The 16517-nt window shown below is 39.7% G+C and overlaps 1 protein-coding gene across 1 annotated transcript in view; it reads right to left on the reverse strand.

The window, feature by feature from the left end:
• The window catches only part of LOC135200375 (probable chitinase 10), a 73411-nt gene that overhangs the window by 34791 nt on the left and 22103 nt on the right, over nt 1–16517 (reverse strand). The window contains exons 7-15 of the mRNA XM_064228991.1: nt 10775–10923; nt 9268–9392; nt 8912–9083; nt 5669–6483; nt 4853–5025; nt 2814–2989; nt 2346–2426; nt 1224–2038; nt 386–558 (exon numbers count right to left, since the gene is read on the reverse strand). Of these exons, the coding sequence (XP_064085061.1) occupies nt 386–558; nt 1224–2038; nt 2346–2426; nt 2814–2989; nt 4853–5025; nt 5669–6483; nt 8912–9083; nt 9268–9392; nt 10775–10923 (2679 nt within the window). The remainder of the gene's footprint in view (nt 1–385; nt 559–1223; nt 2039–2345; nt 2427–2813; nt 2990–4852; nt 5026–5668; nt 6484–8911; nt 9084–9267; nt 9393–10774; nt 10924–16517) is intronic.

Raw genomic sequence — 16517 nt, forward strand, 5'->3', positions numbered from 1 at the left:
TTCATATCTCGCAAAATAGTTATGCCTATCTGTATTGGCTATGACATGGTAAAAGACTACTGCTGTAACACTAAAGGTTTGTAATTAAGCATGCAACTATGGTAAATACAGAAAAACAATTATGTAACTACCATACATGGCTTTAACTTATACTTTTACGACTGCAAACAATCCTTTAATTCCATCATTCTTTAAAGGAAAATCTCTTCAAAATAATATTTTAAATTAAAAAAACAGAAATGCTGTAAAAAAAAAATTTCAGAGCTGATTTAAATACTACCAATCACAATTGCCAAGACTTCAAATTCCATACCAGTCACTTCCAAAATCATATTGAAATGACAAAAAATAACCAGACTTAAATTAGTCATAAAGACTGCAATACCTTCCAAGAGGACAAACTCCTTTGAAGTCTGCCAAATCAATGGCCCAAACCATGGTTCCTCCAAGTCCCTCGGATCTCACATACTGAGCTTTGATACGAACCATGTCTACATCATCATAACCAACCCACTGATTCCCACTATATGCATAGGGGCCTCTTGCTCCACTGCTGTCCTGAAATTTTTAAAATTGGTTGAGGTGTCCTAAAATAGCATATCCATAATGTTTCACCAATATTACAAGACAATATCATTTACTAAACATTTCCTAAAGACAAATTTATATTTACTAGAAGTCTCCATAGCTACCTGTGATGTTTATGTACCATTCATCCAGTGAACTATAATAATACATTATATAAAAAATACTACGTATTCAGAAAAGTAAAAAGAGGAAAAACAAGAATTCTCATAATCAAAAACAGTAATTAAAAATATCTTTTTATTACTTAGTATGTACTAGTAATATTTTAACTACACCACCAAATCAAAATATTCAAGTCTCATAGGCCTGGCAAGAAGGGTTTGTCTTTAGTAAAGAAGTTTTAATTTTAAAAAACTGATAATCGAACAAGTAATGAAGATTTAATTTTAAAAAACTGATAATCAAACAAACTGAAAATTATGCCCATATGTAATTATACATCTCTCAAAAGAGTATCGTATGTACATAAAGGAAAGTTTGGGAAAAGAGAAATATACAGTAAATAGCATATCAAGTCAGTTAAATTCCTTGAAATATAAACCTCCTAAAAGGCAATATACAATATTGCAACTGCAAAATTATATCTTTATCTCATTCAGTTATGTCATAAGGAGTAGAATAGCAAACTGACTTACCTTTACAACTGTCCAACCACTCTTGATGTATTGACATATTTCAAGATAACCGAGGTAACCTTCTTCATCTGTTATGGCACCTGGATTCCCTCCTCCAGAGGCTGGTGCTGGTGGAGTCTTTTGTGAAGAACTTAATGTGAAGCTACGCCCATAAATAGGAACCCCTAATACAAGTTTTCTGGCTGAAGCACCACTCGCTATCCACTTCTTAACTGTAGAGTCTGCATCCAAATTCCCACCATCATTATACAATTTAGAATGGTGGTCTGCATAGGGCTCCCATGATCCATGAAAATCATAAGTCATCAGATGAATATAATCTAAATACTGACTGAGTGTTGGAACATCATATGAAGATACAGCTAATGCTTCTGAGGCTCCTACAGCTGCAGTCAATAACAAGCCTTCAGGTGCAAAAGCAGTTTTCAGTTCCTTAACAAATAGCGCAAAGTTGGCTTTATCTCCTGAGCTTGGATATTCCCAGTCGAGATCTAAACCATCAAAATTATAGCTTTTTAAGAATGGAATCACATGGTTTATGAAATTCTGTCTACTAGCACTAGACGACACAAGCCTGGAATACTTGTTTGACCCCTGTGAATCAGTCCATCCTCCAATAGCTAAGGTAGTTTTAATACCTGGTTTCAGATTCTTTAGGTTAGTGAACTTATTGAAATTATCAAGACCACTTGGCAGGTCTAACCATGAATCGTGAGCTTTGATGGTAAGCGTGCTTGCATCAAGAACAGCAAAGGCATACACAAGGTGTGAGCACAGATTCAAATCTATGTCATTTACTGTATACTGGCCACTACCTGCAAAGCAGAGTAAAGAAGTTAAGAAATGCTGAATAACAATTGTAAATTATACTGCATGGCTATCTAGTTGCACTGGTTAGAAAGTGACCTAACTGATGGATATATAACCTCACTTGCAGAAGTAGTGCTGTAGAATACCTATATCTACTGACAATATGAGCTATGAGGTAGTATGGCATTAGACCATGTGTCATTCTTACTGAAAGATGGCTCAAATATCAGTCATCCATTTATTGTTTCATGAGATTCAAACTCCCATATTCATATTTATTGTAACACACATCACAAATACATTTTAACTTACCCGGTCTCCAATATGCCCAGTTGGAATAATAGCACACGCTGACAAAATGCTTGGTAATGTTGCACCCTCCTTCAGTTGTACCTTTCGTTACATACATACAGGATGAGGAATGTTAATGAATAAAAAAAAAAAATTTAAAACTGTTCAGTTGAAATGTTTAGGAGAACTGAAGAAAAGGGGATTTTTATGTTTTGAATAAGTAAAGATTTGTTAATTTTTGAATGCAATACCATATAAATACACAATTGTAGTTTACCTCAACATGAGGCATACATGTCAGTACATATACAAACATGTATATATCTACACATACATGGTGTAAATATAAACATGGACACAGACTGAGATGCTGATGGCAAAGAAGAGTTATGCAATCACCATTACAGGTACTATAACTCATAAAAAAGGGATTTTGACGTAGGAAAAATCTATTTCTGGGCGAGGAACAAGCCACAAATCCCAACATACCTACTGTCTGAGGCTGTTCTGTGACCACAGGACCCTGTGTAACTGGACTTAACGTAGTAGTTGATGCAATAGTTTGGGGCTGCTCTGTGATCACAGGACCCTGTGTAACTGGGTTTTGTGTAGTCCCACAAGTTGTTGATGTCAACTCAGATTTCATGGCAGACAGTAAAGGGTATCTGAAAACATCAAATATCAGAATTACAATTCACCAGCCAGTAATCCTTCATTTAATCACATAACCACACTTTTAAAAGATCTTTCTGATAGTTCATACCATTTGAGTTTCACTTGGTGACTCCTTCAAAAATCACTAGAGAGAGAGAGAGAGAGAGAGAAGAAGGCAATAAGTTAACTGTACCTATATGTATGTATTTTCTAATTCAAAACAAAAGAACTATTGAAAAATAAGCAGAAGGCTGATGAAATAAAAGTATGAAAAACAAAAAAATTATTGCACATATCAATAACAGAGACAGACAGACAGACAGACAGAATGCCAACTGCCCAAATCTTTTCTAGAAGGTCGACCTGAAAAGCACCAAAGAAGCTTATGTATTATGTATCATTGTGCATTTAATCAAAATATAGTAAAACTAATGTAAAAGAACAAATTGAGGATACCTAAATTTTATGCTTAAATTTTTCTTATTCAAATAAGGAAGTTTAGATTAAGATACAAGAAAGCAAGAATATTATAGAACATTTTATATAATTTCCAAACTTAAAATTTCTGACATAAACTCATACTTTTTACATATAGAGCTTTAATCATTGCACAAACTCAGGAGATTGTATGCCCACATCAGCCAACCAATAGTAGTTTCTTATTAACTTTCTCTATCTAAACATTAACTGACCACATTATTTTTTTACCATAAAATGAAGGGAAGTTGTCCAGCAGATGCTAGTTCTAAAACCTTCCTCTCTACACTCCTCAACACACATAGAAACTGACCACTTGCCAAACACCTATTCCTCTTCATTCAACCCAGAAATGGTAGACAATTATGACTGCTTTTGTATCAAAAACCAAATTATGTAATGTAGAATTCAAAATTGGCAACATTCAATTTGTTTAGCTGACAGTACTATGTTGACAGGGCTTTCTTTATAGACAGTCTATCATTTTATGTTAAAGAATTAAAGAAATTATTAAAAACAGTATGTACTATATAGAAATTTGCATAATTTTCTTACATATGTAATAATGAAAAAGTGCCCTTTTTTATTAGAACCCTTCTCAACCGTAGGATGAACTGATAATGCCAAATTTTCTTAACTCTGCCAACCTATTTTATACATTATATATCAAATGGTATATTTCCCCACATCTTATGATTGGCATTTCTACTCTGCATGTGTGTTTAACATTAATTCTATTAATTTGTATAATTTTCTATAAAACTTTATGCATATGTATTCTTTGTTCGAATGCTCAACGAAAATGAGTTAATTCTTCACGTAACTTTTCTCTCAATATATGATTCTTACACTGAAACCAAAGAATTACAAAGTAATTTCATAAAATACAATTCTTTAAAAGCTTAGAATTAAAAAAACAGCAAAATCTAAGATTTTTACTTTTTTCTTTCTTACAAATCATAAAACCTATCATCTGTGGTGTATGCCTAAAACATAAAATTGATCACATTAATTTCTTCTCCCCTTGATCCCCAATTCATCAAGAGTGTTCTCTATTCCCAGGCATATTTGCTATTGACTCTCAGGGAATGAGACCTATGCAATAAAAACACATCAGAGAAGGATAGGCTACTTGATGCATCAAGAACAACATTGTAATTTGAAATCAAGAATAATATTGTAATTTGGAGTGCTAAAATATACCTGATATCAAGAATAACATTATAATTTGGAGTGTTAAAAACTTCATACGTACTTACTTGATCTCAAGAACAACATTGTACAGCAACTTGAAGTGCTAAAAAAACTCACAAAAATATCATTGACTTTCAAACAAAACTCAAACATGTACCTGTAAAATTACTAGTAACATAGTAATGAGCATCACACTAGTATACCTTCCAAGAGGACAAACTCCTTTGAAGTCTGCCAAATCAATGGCCCAGACCATGGTTCCTCCAAGTCCCTCGGATCTCACATACTGAGCTTTGATACGAACCATGTCTACATCATCATAACCAACCCACTGATTCCCACTATAAGCATAAGGGCCTCTCGCTCCACTGCTGTCCTGAAATTTTAAAATTGGTTCAGATACTAAAGAAAATAACATATCCATAATGTTTGGACTTAGCTTTGTCATTTTACCAATATTAAGGACAATCTTATTCAGTGAAACATTTCCTCATCACAAGTTTATATATCTGGCATAGAATTACTAGTTGTCTCCATAGCTATCTGTGTTTATGCACCATTCATCCAGCATACTACAACAATATTGTATGAATCATACTAAATATCCAGAAAAGTAAAACCTGAAAAACAAGAATTCTCGCGACCAAAAGCAATAATTAAATATTTATCTCTTATTATTACTTAATATATTAACTAGACCACTGATTCAAAATATTCAAGTCTCATAGGCCTGGCAAGAAGGGTTTGTCTTTAGTGAAGAAGATTTAATTTAACAAAAAGTAATTATCGAACAAGTAATTATTTAATTTTGAAAAAACTGTAATTATAAATCTCTCAAAAGAGTAGTGTATGTACATAAAGGAAAATTTATGAAAAGGGAAATATACAGTAACTAACATATCCTTTAAATTCCTTGAAAAATTAACCTTCTAAGAGACAACATTCAGTATTGTAACTGCAAAATTATATCTTTATCACGGTCAATAATGTCAAAGGAGTAGAATAGCAAACTGACTTACCTTCACAACTGTCCAACCACTCTTGATGTATTGACATATTTCAAGGTAACCGAGGTAACCTTCTTCATCTGTTATGGCACCTGGATTCCCTCCTCCAGAGGCTGGTGCTGGTGGAGTCTTTTGTGAAGAACTTAATGTGAAGCTACGCCCATAAATAGGAACCCCTAATACAAGTTTTCTGGCTGAAGCACCACTCGCTATCCACTTCTTAACTGTAGAATCTGCATCCAAATTCCCACCATCATTATACAATTTCGAATGGTGGTCTGCAAAGGCCTCCCATGATCCATGAAAATCGTAAGTCATCAGATGAATATAATCTAAATACTGACTGAGTGTTGGAACATCATATGAAGATACAGCTAATGCTTCTGAGGCTCCTACAGCTGCAGTCAGTAACAAGCCTTCAGGTACAAAAGCTGTTTTCAGTTCCTTAACAAATAGCGCAAAGTTGGCTTTATCTCCTGAGCTTGGATATTCCCAGTCGAGATCTAAACCATCAAAATTATAGCTTTTTAAGAATGGGATCACATGGTTTATGAAATTCTGTCTACTAGCACTAGACGACACAAGATTGGAATACTTGTTTGACCCCTGTGAATCAGTCCACCCTCCAATAGCTAAGGTAGTTTTAATACCTGGTTTCAGATTCTTTAGGTTAGTGAACTTATTGTAATTATCAAGACCATCTGGTAGGTCTAACCATGAATCGTGGGCTTTGATGGTAAGCGTGCTTGCATCAAGAACAGCAAAAGCATACACAAGGTGGGAGCACAGATTCAAATCTATGTCATCTACAGTATACTGGGCACTACCTGCAAAGTAAAGTAAAGAAATATTGAATAACAAATTGTAAATAAATTGCCCAAATTTAATGCACAAATTTTTTTCTTTATAGAAACATATCACACCATATTTTATTTGATGGGAAGAAGCACTCATCTTGGTGACAAGTGGCAATGATAGAGAGGCTTACAATTGTTCCTGTAGTACTTTCATTCACAGTAAGCTAGTGATCCTTTAGACTCTCAATCAGTAACTTTCCAAAGACATAATATACAGATAGTCAAAACATATGATGCATTAGTTTTTAAACCTCTTGTGATTTTTCCATAAGTGCACAGATGATGCGTGGGCTCGTCATTTGTAAGTTATTTTCGGGAAAAATTCACGAAAAAAAAGGCGTCAATCATAGGAAACGTAGTTGACGCCATTGGGTCAACAGATTATGAACCTCGAAGAAAACGAAAACCCAACACTGCTAGCTTATTTAGTTATGATACAAAACGTTAATATGAGTAGGTTGGAAAATCTGAAAATTGCACTCCGTAAAAAATCAGCATTTTTTAATCAATTACAGCTCATTAGCAAACACATTTATAGCAAAATTATTGCTTCCACGTGAAAGATAAAACATTTCTACACAATTTAGGTATAGGTAAAACAAACTCCCCAAACCTAATTATTATATTTTTCATGATTGTTTCCAAAAAATATCCATGATTTTTCTTAAAAATGTCACGTTTATCACATCGTTTTTATTATTGCTATGCCTCGTAAAGATGTTCTGATTGCTTTCTGAAATAATTCAATCATTTGCCAACATCATAACACTAACCAGAAGCGTATATCAGACATAGTTCAGACATGCTGAATTTGACCAAAAATCCTTTTCTGTGCGCGTGTTCTTTTCGGCCCAGGGGAAAAGTCTTGTATCGTACAACCTTATATTTTTGTCTTGTGCACAAGAGGGTTAAACTATCGAAAGACCTTAAAAAGCCATGTAAGTCAAGATTCTGAGCAAGATTTATTATACAAATTCATGGCTATTTGACCCCCAATACAAAATAAGGACTAAAAGATGTTTACAAACACTCAATTGTATACTGAATAGACAGGACACTTCTTAATATGAATGTTTCAGATGATTCTTCATCATCAAAATATAATCAAGTCTTACTATCCTTCCTTATCCTACAAGTCTGTTGAAAGACACCCTTCACCTTCATAGGTATTTTGTACACCTCTTCCCTTTAAGTCACAGACCTTTATACCTTTTCAATTCAAATTAGCTTCCATCCCCTGTTTCCTTAACACTGATAAGTGCTAAATCCTCCAGTGAATTTGCTGCACCACAAAAAAATTACACACTGCTCTTAATAGACCTTCCATTCCAAAGGGTAGTCCCTGGTTACCGGCGGGGTTGTGTTCTCAGCAGGGTGCTGGTAAGCGAAAATCGCCATTAACCGAAACTCGGTGATTATGGCGCTTACGGCACCAAATCACAGATTATATGGCGCTAGACAAGCCCCATAACACCAGATCGCCATTAACCAAGTCCGCCGATAACCGGGGACTGCCCTCTGTAATTTACTGATTATAAGGGATTTCAGTGTAATTTTACCATACTATACCCTGTTTTTTCCATCTGTCCATCTGCCTGTGGTGTTTGCGCATGGTAACACTGTGTCCCGGGCTTTAAATAGTATCCTATTTCGAATATTAACGGTGTAATTTGCATACAGTAAATTATTAAAACACTTTTCAGTTGCAAATGTATACCCAGATATCCTTTTATTTACCTAAAACTTACACATAGCATAACTATTTAAAGCCTGGGACACAGTGTTACCATGCGAAAACACCACAGGCAGATGGACAGATGGAAAAAAGCAGAGTATAGTTGCATCTTTGGCTTGGCTTGTTTTTATCAAATTCTGTATTTCCTTTATTGCCTGAGGAATGCAACAGCTGCAAGCTTAATATTAAGTTTTAAAGAGAGTTCCTCTCTGAAGCAACAAGAAAGGCATACAGATACTTACATAATTCTTACAAAATACACTAAAGTTCTATGATAGATTACCTGTAATCATCCCTATATATCCAGATCAAATGGAATTAATACATAACAAAGGACAAGAATTGAAAAGAAACTTCTCTCAAACACAGAATAAACAAAGCAAATTAAAAGTTACTGCCAACATGAGGGCATACACTGTGCTCACTACTGTGGATGTATGAGTGCTGACTAATCATGCTTCAGCCCTGGAATCTGACAGGGCACTCACATTCACAGTAATGAGTACAATCTTTATTTCAGAGAGCCTACCATTTGTTTCCTTTGTAAATGAGATATGCAAGATAATTATAAGTACTATAATAGTTTTTTGTGTAACAAATGCAGTACAGTACGTGTTATACTTTCCCATTCCAACAGTACATTAAGAAGCAATTTTGACTTACCAGATCTGTAATATGCCCAGTTGGAGTAATAACATACACTAACAAATTCGTCAACATTGCTACAAATTTCATCAGTCCTGCCTATCGGGTTTTGGGTAACAGTACCAACAGTCGGCTTTGTCGTAGTAGCAGGATTAACTGTACACACAACATTTTGTGCCCAGTCACATGCCTTGGAAAAGAATATAAGATATTCATTAACATTTCTTATTTTTCTAAACTCTTGAATTCAGCAACACACATCACCAATAATGAAACAGTTTTTTATCATTATAATACATTGTAAACCAACCAGTTCAGCAAAACTGAAGGAGGAAAATATATGTGCAAATATTACAGAACCGTTCAATAAATACTGGTAAATTCTGATTCCAGAGTGTGCCTGTAGGACATGTAAAGTGACTGACACCTCCTGGATAGCACTGATAATATTTCTGACAGTCACATGGATCAGCCCACAGCCCATCAGCAACACAAACAACTGAAAATAAAATGTATAATGAAAAAACTTATGCAGATTACCACATATGATAAAATAAAGTTACATTTAAACTTACCAAGCAATTACAATACAATTCTGTCAAGACTAATAAGAGAGTTATAAAATGTCGAGCAGCAATGAAGAAATGGTACACAACCGAGTGTAAATGGAAAGATAAACTGTAAAACTACTTCAACTTACTGATCAAATGTAGCTTGGCATGCTGTGAAAACAGTATAGTTTGGCAGTTTCAGAAGTAAGGATAAGAAACAGTGTCTAGAGATTGGCCAATAGTACTAAGAAAACCAACTGAAACTCCCATCCAGATCCTTTTCCAGTACCTCATCATTCTCCATGTATGAGGAAGATCTAACAGCCTGTTGCTGTTCATCACTACAGTACACCAAGGTTAGTCCTGGACAGTCGGGTCATTAGACAATCCTTAGTGATCTGGAAATCAGCTAACACAAGGGAACAAAATGAAATACGATATGTACCCTGAAAGTCTTGAAGATCAGTCACAAATTCTTAAATCCGATCAACAGCTTCTCTTCTTAAGCACCTGACAAGAAGAAAGGAAGGAGGGAGCAACAACAAAGATAACAGCTCTGAGTGCTCCTACTGAGAAGCTCACGAGAACAATTGCCTATATCACAGATGAAGGAATTAGGAGATTCTCATGAGAAAATGTTTCCCTAGCATACAAACCACTAAACCTTACGGGACATACATTTTAATATCTGCATTAATATTTGTATAGTTAAAAATGGCCAACATGTAGACTTTATACAAAATACTTGTTATAAGACAACAGGATGCATAAGCATGTGCATACTTTATTTTCTTTTTACGTATTATGTATACCTAACATACTGAACAACCACAAAAAGCTAAGATTATACAATAATCCACTGTTCAAGTATCCCTGTAGCCCTGAACAATCACAAACACAATAACATACCATAGGAAATAAACACAAATGCTTCAAAACTAAGTCAAATTCCAAGACCACTGCCATTGCAGACACCTTGATTCAACCCCATCCAAACAAAATGTCATACGCTATCAACTTGCCACATTAACTGCCTGTAACCAAGTTTCATCAACCAGACTAGCTGTTGGCAAAAGTACACTTATAAATAGAAAAATATTGTATCCTTGTAAGAATAAAATGCTATGTAGAAACTGTACATTGCTTAATAACTAAGGAATATCAAAGACACTTTTAAAAAACCAAAATAGTTTTGTAAAGTGCAGTAGTACTACATATAAATGAAGGTTGTAACTAAACACCATTATGAGAAAATTGACATGAAATATCTTCCACAGATCATTCCTAAAAGATCCATAACAAATTCATACACACAAATGCTACTACTTACACTGTGAACTACAAGAGGGGCGAACTGTCGTTGATGCAACTGTTTGGGGTTTCACTGTGGTTACTGGACCTTGCGTACCTGGACTTTGCGTAGTGACACAATTTGCTGATGAAAGCAACTCTGATTTCATAGCAGACAGAAGAGGATATCTGAAAAAACACAATACAGTCGACCCTCATTAAGACGACCTAATGGGGGGCCAGTGTGTCTTAGTCAATAGTCGATTTAACCAATGTAGAAATGTTTTAATTAAATCTCATGGTAAAAGATGAAAAATGAGAAATAAAACATGATAAAAAAGATATTTCAGCGGCATATGTAGATGCCCAACTATACATGCATCATTACATTAAATGCTGCTTAATGAAAACTAAATAAACTGGTAGGTCATTTCACTTCTGTGGCAGAAATATAAATTTGTTCACAGCTTTATTTCAAAAGGCTTGCACCAGTATTATTTTCTGAACACCAACTCCTTTTTATCTCTAACAAGATAAATAACTGCAACAGCCATGACATTGTCAAGAGCCAGTTCTACTATACTCAAGGATTTTGGTGGAACATACTACTTTGACAAACGCAGAAGAAGCAACAATTCTGAAGTTAGTATGATCAACTAACTACAGTGCAGTAATTTATACCAGCAAGACTGCAAGGAATCTCTGAAGACTTTGGTGACTTATAAAGGAGGTTTAATATATGTAAATACTAATTAGCTACATTGGTGACACTTATTTGTTTAAATTACTAAAGCCATGGAGGGTGGATTATGGATATGAGAATTACCGATAATCTTCGGGATTCATGATTCATGAATCATATTTGTATTACCATACATTATAAGGCCGTTTTCAAGAGTCAAACTTCTCATCGAGAGAGAGAGAGAGAGCACCAACACACACTGTATAGCTTAGCCTGACATGATACATCTATGGACATATACACACATACACACATGGAAAATTGTCACACTAGTACTGTAAATGATGTGTTAGGTACAATACCATACTACATTAAATTAAATGTCAATGAAAATACTTGGAGAGAGATGTTTTGTAACCTATGTTAGAACACACAAAGATATTTCTGGGCTTAGCCTGCGTCTCTCCGTGAAATGGTTCCTTTGATACTATTTCTAAGGTATAAATATTGCTATTCATCCCAGAGAAAAAGAGAAACAATATAGTGCCAAGATAAATGGCTCGCTCACCTTTTAATAATAGGTGTCGGTATAGATAAAGAGCGAGTGGATACCACTACCAGAGGTCTCTTGCTATTTAGCTTCTTCCTTCGACAAAACCCCAACTACGGAGGAGCCGAACTATAGCCCTCGCTACCCTCTACTATTACCGTGAGCACCTCCGACGCTTGTGACAGCATTCCTTTGATAGCCATTGTAGCGACCACACGCTTCTTGTTTTTGTGCTGTGCTCTTGCTATTTTCGGAATTTCCTACAACCATCATGATGGCTCAAGCTTCTGCATCTAAGTTAAGTACTGCTTTAAGGTTTTTAGATCTCATTTTATGAAGATCTTCCTTGTTTTTATGTATTGAAGAGGGGATGAGGTAGCGGAAACGTCATCGTTCCCGCGCCGTCTTCTCCTCCCAACCGCATGGCGTTCTTGGTACTCTTTTGGTCTCCCATACCATCAGAATTACCTTTTAGCAGTATTTTTATGATATCTATGACTGTTTGATATTGATTTCATGCAGCTAGCTTGATATTATTACTTAGTCTAGTCTTTCACGGGAACCCTGTACTCCGACCGCATGTTTCGGATCTTAGCCTAACCTAGCCAGATTCCGTTTCTTGTTAGGAGTTTAATTACGTTAGGACTGTGTTCTTTCGTTTTAGTCCTTGCTCCTAGTCTCCTGCTCCCGATCACGGTACAGCATACCGACTAGCCGCATTGGGTTAGGCTAGCATACCCAAATCGTCAGATTTGCGATTAGCCTACCCCTCTGGACATGCTTTCTCTCGTTATCTCATTTTTATTTCCTTTCCCCCGTGTTAGCCTAGCTATTTAATTGTCATTATTGTACTATATCTATTTATTTACTATGGTTATTTTATTGTGTTGCTATGTACGACTTGGTTGGCCTATGGGCCACTGTGATCGCCTGGCCTTCCTCACCGTGTGTCTGTTCACCCGGGCGGGAGGGCTCCTGGTCGATCGCGTACGAGCCACCCTGTTGCTGACCCCCTCCCTCCCCCTTGCCTCTCCCCCTCCGTACCATGCCCACCCACCCTGGTGGTGTGATGACTCGCTCGCTCACAGCTAGCTAACCGAGTCTGCATGAGAGGGGGAGGGCTCGCGTAGGTGGTGGGGGAGGATCCTCCCAGCGCTCAGGCCTGCCATACCCAGTCGCTTCGCTCGGGGCTCGGGGCCATCCCCCTCCCTCATACCGTACCTCGGTCGGCCTTCGGGCAGGGGAGGTGGGGTTCCCCTCCCATGCCCCCCGCTCCACCCCCACGATACAAACCTCATAACCCTCTCTCGTTCTCCCCGCTCCGGCGGTCTCAGCTCCGGTGGTCTCAGCTCCGGCCACCACCGGACTGATACATGAGTTAGGGTAGTCATATGGGCCTCGGCCCTACTCCGGGGCCTTCTTACGGTTCGTTCGTATTGTACATAGCAAACTCATATTATTATTATTATTATATTAGGTCCGGAGTTGTACTCCTTGGGTTCTGTCTCATGTTATGCGTTTCCCTGTTTCACGTCTCGAGGGCTCGGGTAGGCTTTCATAAATAAATGGTAGCCCTACTCCGGCCCCCAGCGGAGTTAACTAACCTCTCCCTTACATTAATGTGTTACCTTGGGAGAAAGTATAACAATGGGACAGCTACCCTCCTATGACCACCTTTTTATGTTATAACCATATGCAGTTTCATGTACCATATTTAGTTATATTATTACTTGTCACCGGACCTACTCCGGCGCTAGTGTAATATAGTTACATGTTGCTTACCTACTATATGTATCAATTACTCGTTGGCTTCACTCCGGCGCCTACGTGTACTTATATACTAGATTTAATACCTCCCCGGAGGTTGTCATCGATACTCATGTATCCTTTGACTTACAGGTCCTATGCTGTCAGGAAGCAGGCTGCAATGCAGTCCTGCAGGACCCCTGCGGCCACGAGGTCTGTTGCTCCCACGCCGGGTGCGCCGTGAGAGTGGAGGACTTCCAAGTGTGGCACCACAAAGGGTGCCTCACATGTTACGCCTTGGTTGGTGAAGCCTCCACCGGGGTAAGTATTACTCTCCGCCACAAGGTGTTTATTTTGGGTCCTGTTACATTATTTGTTATACTCTCATATGTGTATATACTGACTTATTAATTGATTATTCAGTTACGACCCCGGTCGTTGCCTCTTTTTAATTCTAACCCTCTCTTGCAGGGCTCTGATGATGAAGGGAAGGCGGCACTGACGTCGCTGAAGGCCTGGGTCGGGGGTTTCGGGAGGAACTCTCCCAAGGGTCATCCGTATATCCTGGCCCAGGACATGGCGGACCTCATCTTCCCCGGCGCGAAGAAAGGGTCCGTGGTCGACCCCCTAGTTGCCGGCCCCCTCATCGCTGATATTCAAGCCTTAGTATCGCTCCCGGCGGAAGGGGACTTGACTGAGGACGTCGCAGGGGATGTCGCGGCCCTTAACCTAGACATCGAGCCCATGGCTATCGACGTCATGGGCACAGGTAAGGGTGTAGTTGAGGCAGGCTCTGGGGGACTCAGGGGCTTTCCTTGAGTCCTTCCCCTTCTCCTTCTCCTTCTCCTGCTCCGTCTACTTCTACTTCTTTCCCGGGGCTTCACGGAGTAAGACTCTCGTGAAGTCCTTGCCAAAGAAGCCAGCTCCTTCGACTGTCACTAAGCCCTCGGCTCTCCATCCCGGGGCGGACAGATCAAGGGCGGCTTCTTCCTCGGCATCGAGATCCCCAAGCATAGGTCTCGGAAGGAGAAGGCTCAGGCACCCTCCTTCGACCCCAAAGCTTTCTCCTCCAACATATTGGAGAAGGTGGGAGATGTCGTCGGGAACCTGGTGAATGCCAGGTTCGGGTCGATCCTCTCCCAGCTTTCAAGCTCGGTAGAGGCCTCGGGTCAGTCGATCCACTCCCTAGTGGAGCGACTAATGGCCCAGGAGAATGCTATGACGGGCATTCGGGACTCGATCGCCGCAGGGCCTTCACAGTCCGTGCAGGTGGTAGTGCCTTCTGACATGCCGGACTCGTCCCAGCTTAGGGACTTTAAGCCTGCCAATCCCTGGAGGATTGCAGCCCACGCTCCCTTTGTCAATGGGATGCTGTCAATTGAAGGCATTGGAACTCGAAGGCTGGAAGACTTTGAGTTCCACCCCAAAGACCTTCAGCCTCCATTCATGGGCTACGTCCGGCTAACAGACGCAGCCATGATGAGAGAGGATAAAGTCCCCAAGGAGACTGTGATCCAAGGAAACTGTGATCCTTCCTCGGGAGCAGGCACAACAGACTTGGCTGAGGAGCCTAGAAGAGTGGGAGTGTGAGAACTCTCGCCTCACCGCCTTCAGAAGCCCTTTCACCATCTTTACGACGGTGGAAGGCACTCCACTCCCACTTACCCTCAAGGTAGTGGAAGCGACCTACCAGGCAGCTCTTAGGGACAAGCCTATGTCCCAGCTCCGGGAGACAGAGCCCACATCTCTTCTGATCCCCGGATCTGATGCTTACTTTGAAGGTGCGGTGCCCACCTTCACAGTAGGCAAACTAAAGCCTGACTGCGCCACCACTCTCTTTAGTGAGAGGCTTCCCAGGTTGTCGGAATCTCTGATCCAGACAGAGTACGACACCCGGACTAGGTTGACAAGATCCCTCTCCTCCTTGACGACAGCGGAGATGACGGCTCTTGTTTATCAACAAGAGCCGTTGTTCAAAGTCACTGCAAAGGGACTACTGCACACAATGCAGTACGACCTTTATGACTTCCTAGTCGCCAGGAGGAATTGCAGGAAGCATGTCCTGGCAGAGGCCACGATCCGGCATGAGCCTAATAAGCTCATCGCTTCCTCAATTTGGGGGACAGACCTCTTCCCCGCTCCAGTGGTGGCGGAGGTCTTGCATGAGGCATCCAAGGTGAACCAGAGCCTCAAGGTCAGGTGGGGCCTAGTGGCCAAGAGGAAGCCGGAATCTTCCGGCACTAACCCTAGGCTTAAGAAGAAGCCAAGGAAGTTTCGGCCCTTCCAGGCTCCTCAGCAAGCTCTGGTCCAGGTAGTGCAGGTGCCTCAAGGATCGCAGCACACCTCCTCTAAGGCTCAGCAGCAACACCAGTTCCTGTTACTGACTCCACCAACTCAGCAACCCCAGCCTTCAACCTCCTTCGCTTCAACCTCCTTCGCTGTCTCGCCGGCCTATAACTCGGCTTTTGAGGCTCAGGCCTTTCAACCATTTAATAGGTTCGCCAGCGGCAGCAGGGCTAGGGGTGCCTCTCGCCAAAGAGGATCCGGCATTGCTGCCAGCAGAAGTAGAGGCTTCCCGGGAGCACGCGGCGGTCGTCCCTCGGCAAGTCAGCAGTGAGAGTCCCAAGGTTGGAGGGAGACTGTACCTCTTCTGCCACCGGTGGAGGTTCAGCCCTTGGGCTCACAGTATTGTGACCAAAGGTCTAGGTTGGAGTTGGCTAGAGAGCCCTCCTCCAACCAACGAATTCTATCAGAAACCAAGAGCGGAATTGATAGAGTATACTCAAGACCTCCTTCTCAAAGGAG

This window comes from Macrobrachium nipponense, chromosome 26, assembly GCF_015104395.2.
Source record: "Macrobrachium nipponense isolate FS-2020 chromosome 26, ASM1510439v2, whole genome shotgun sequence".
Classification (NCBI taxonomy): domain Eukaryota; kingdom Metazoa; phylum Arthropoda; class Malacostraca; order Decapoda; family Palaemonidae; genus Macrobrachium; species Macrobrachium nipponense.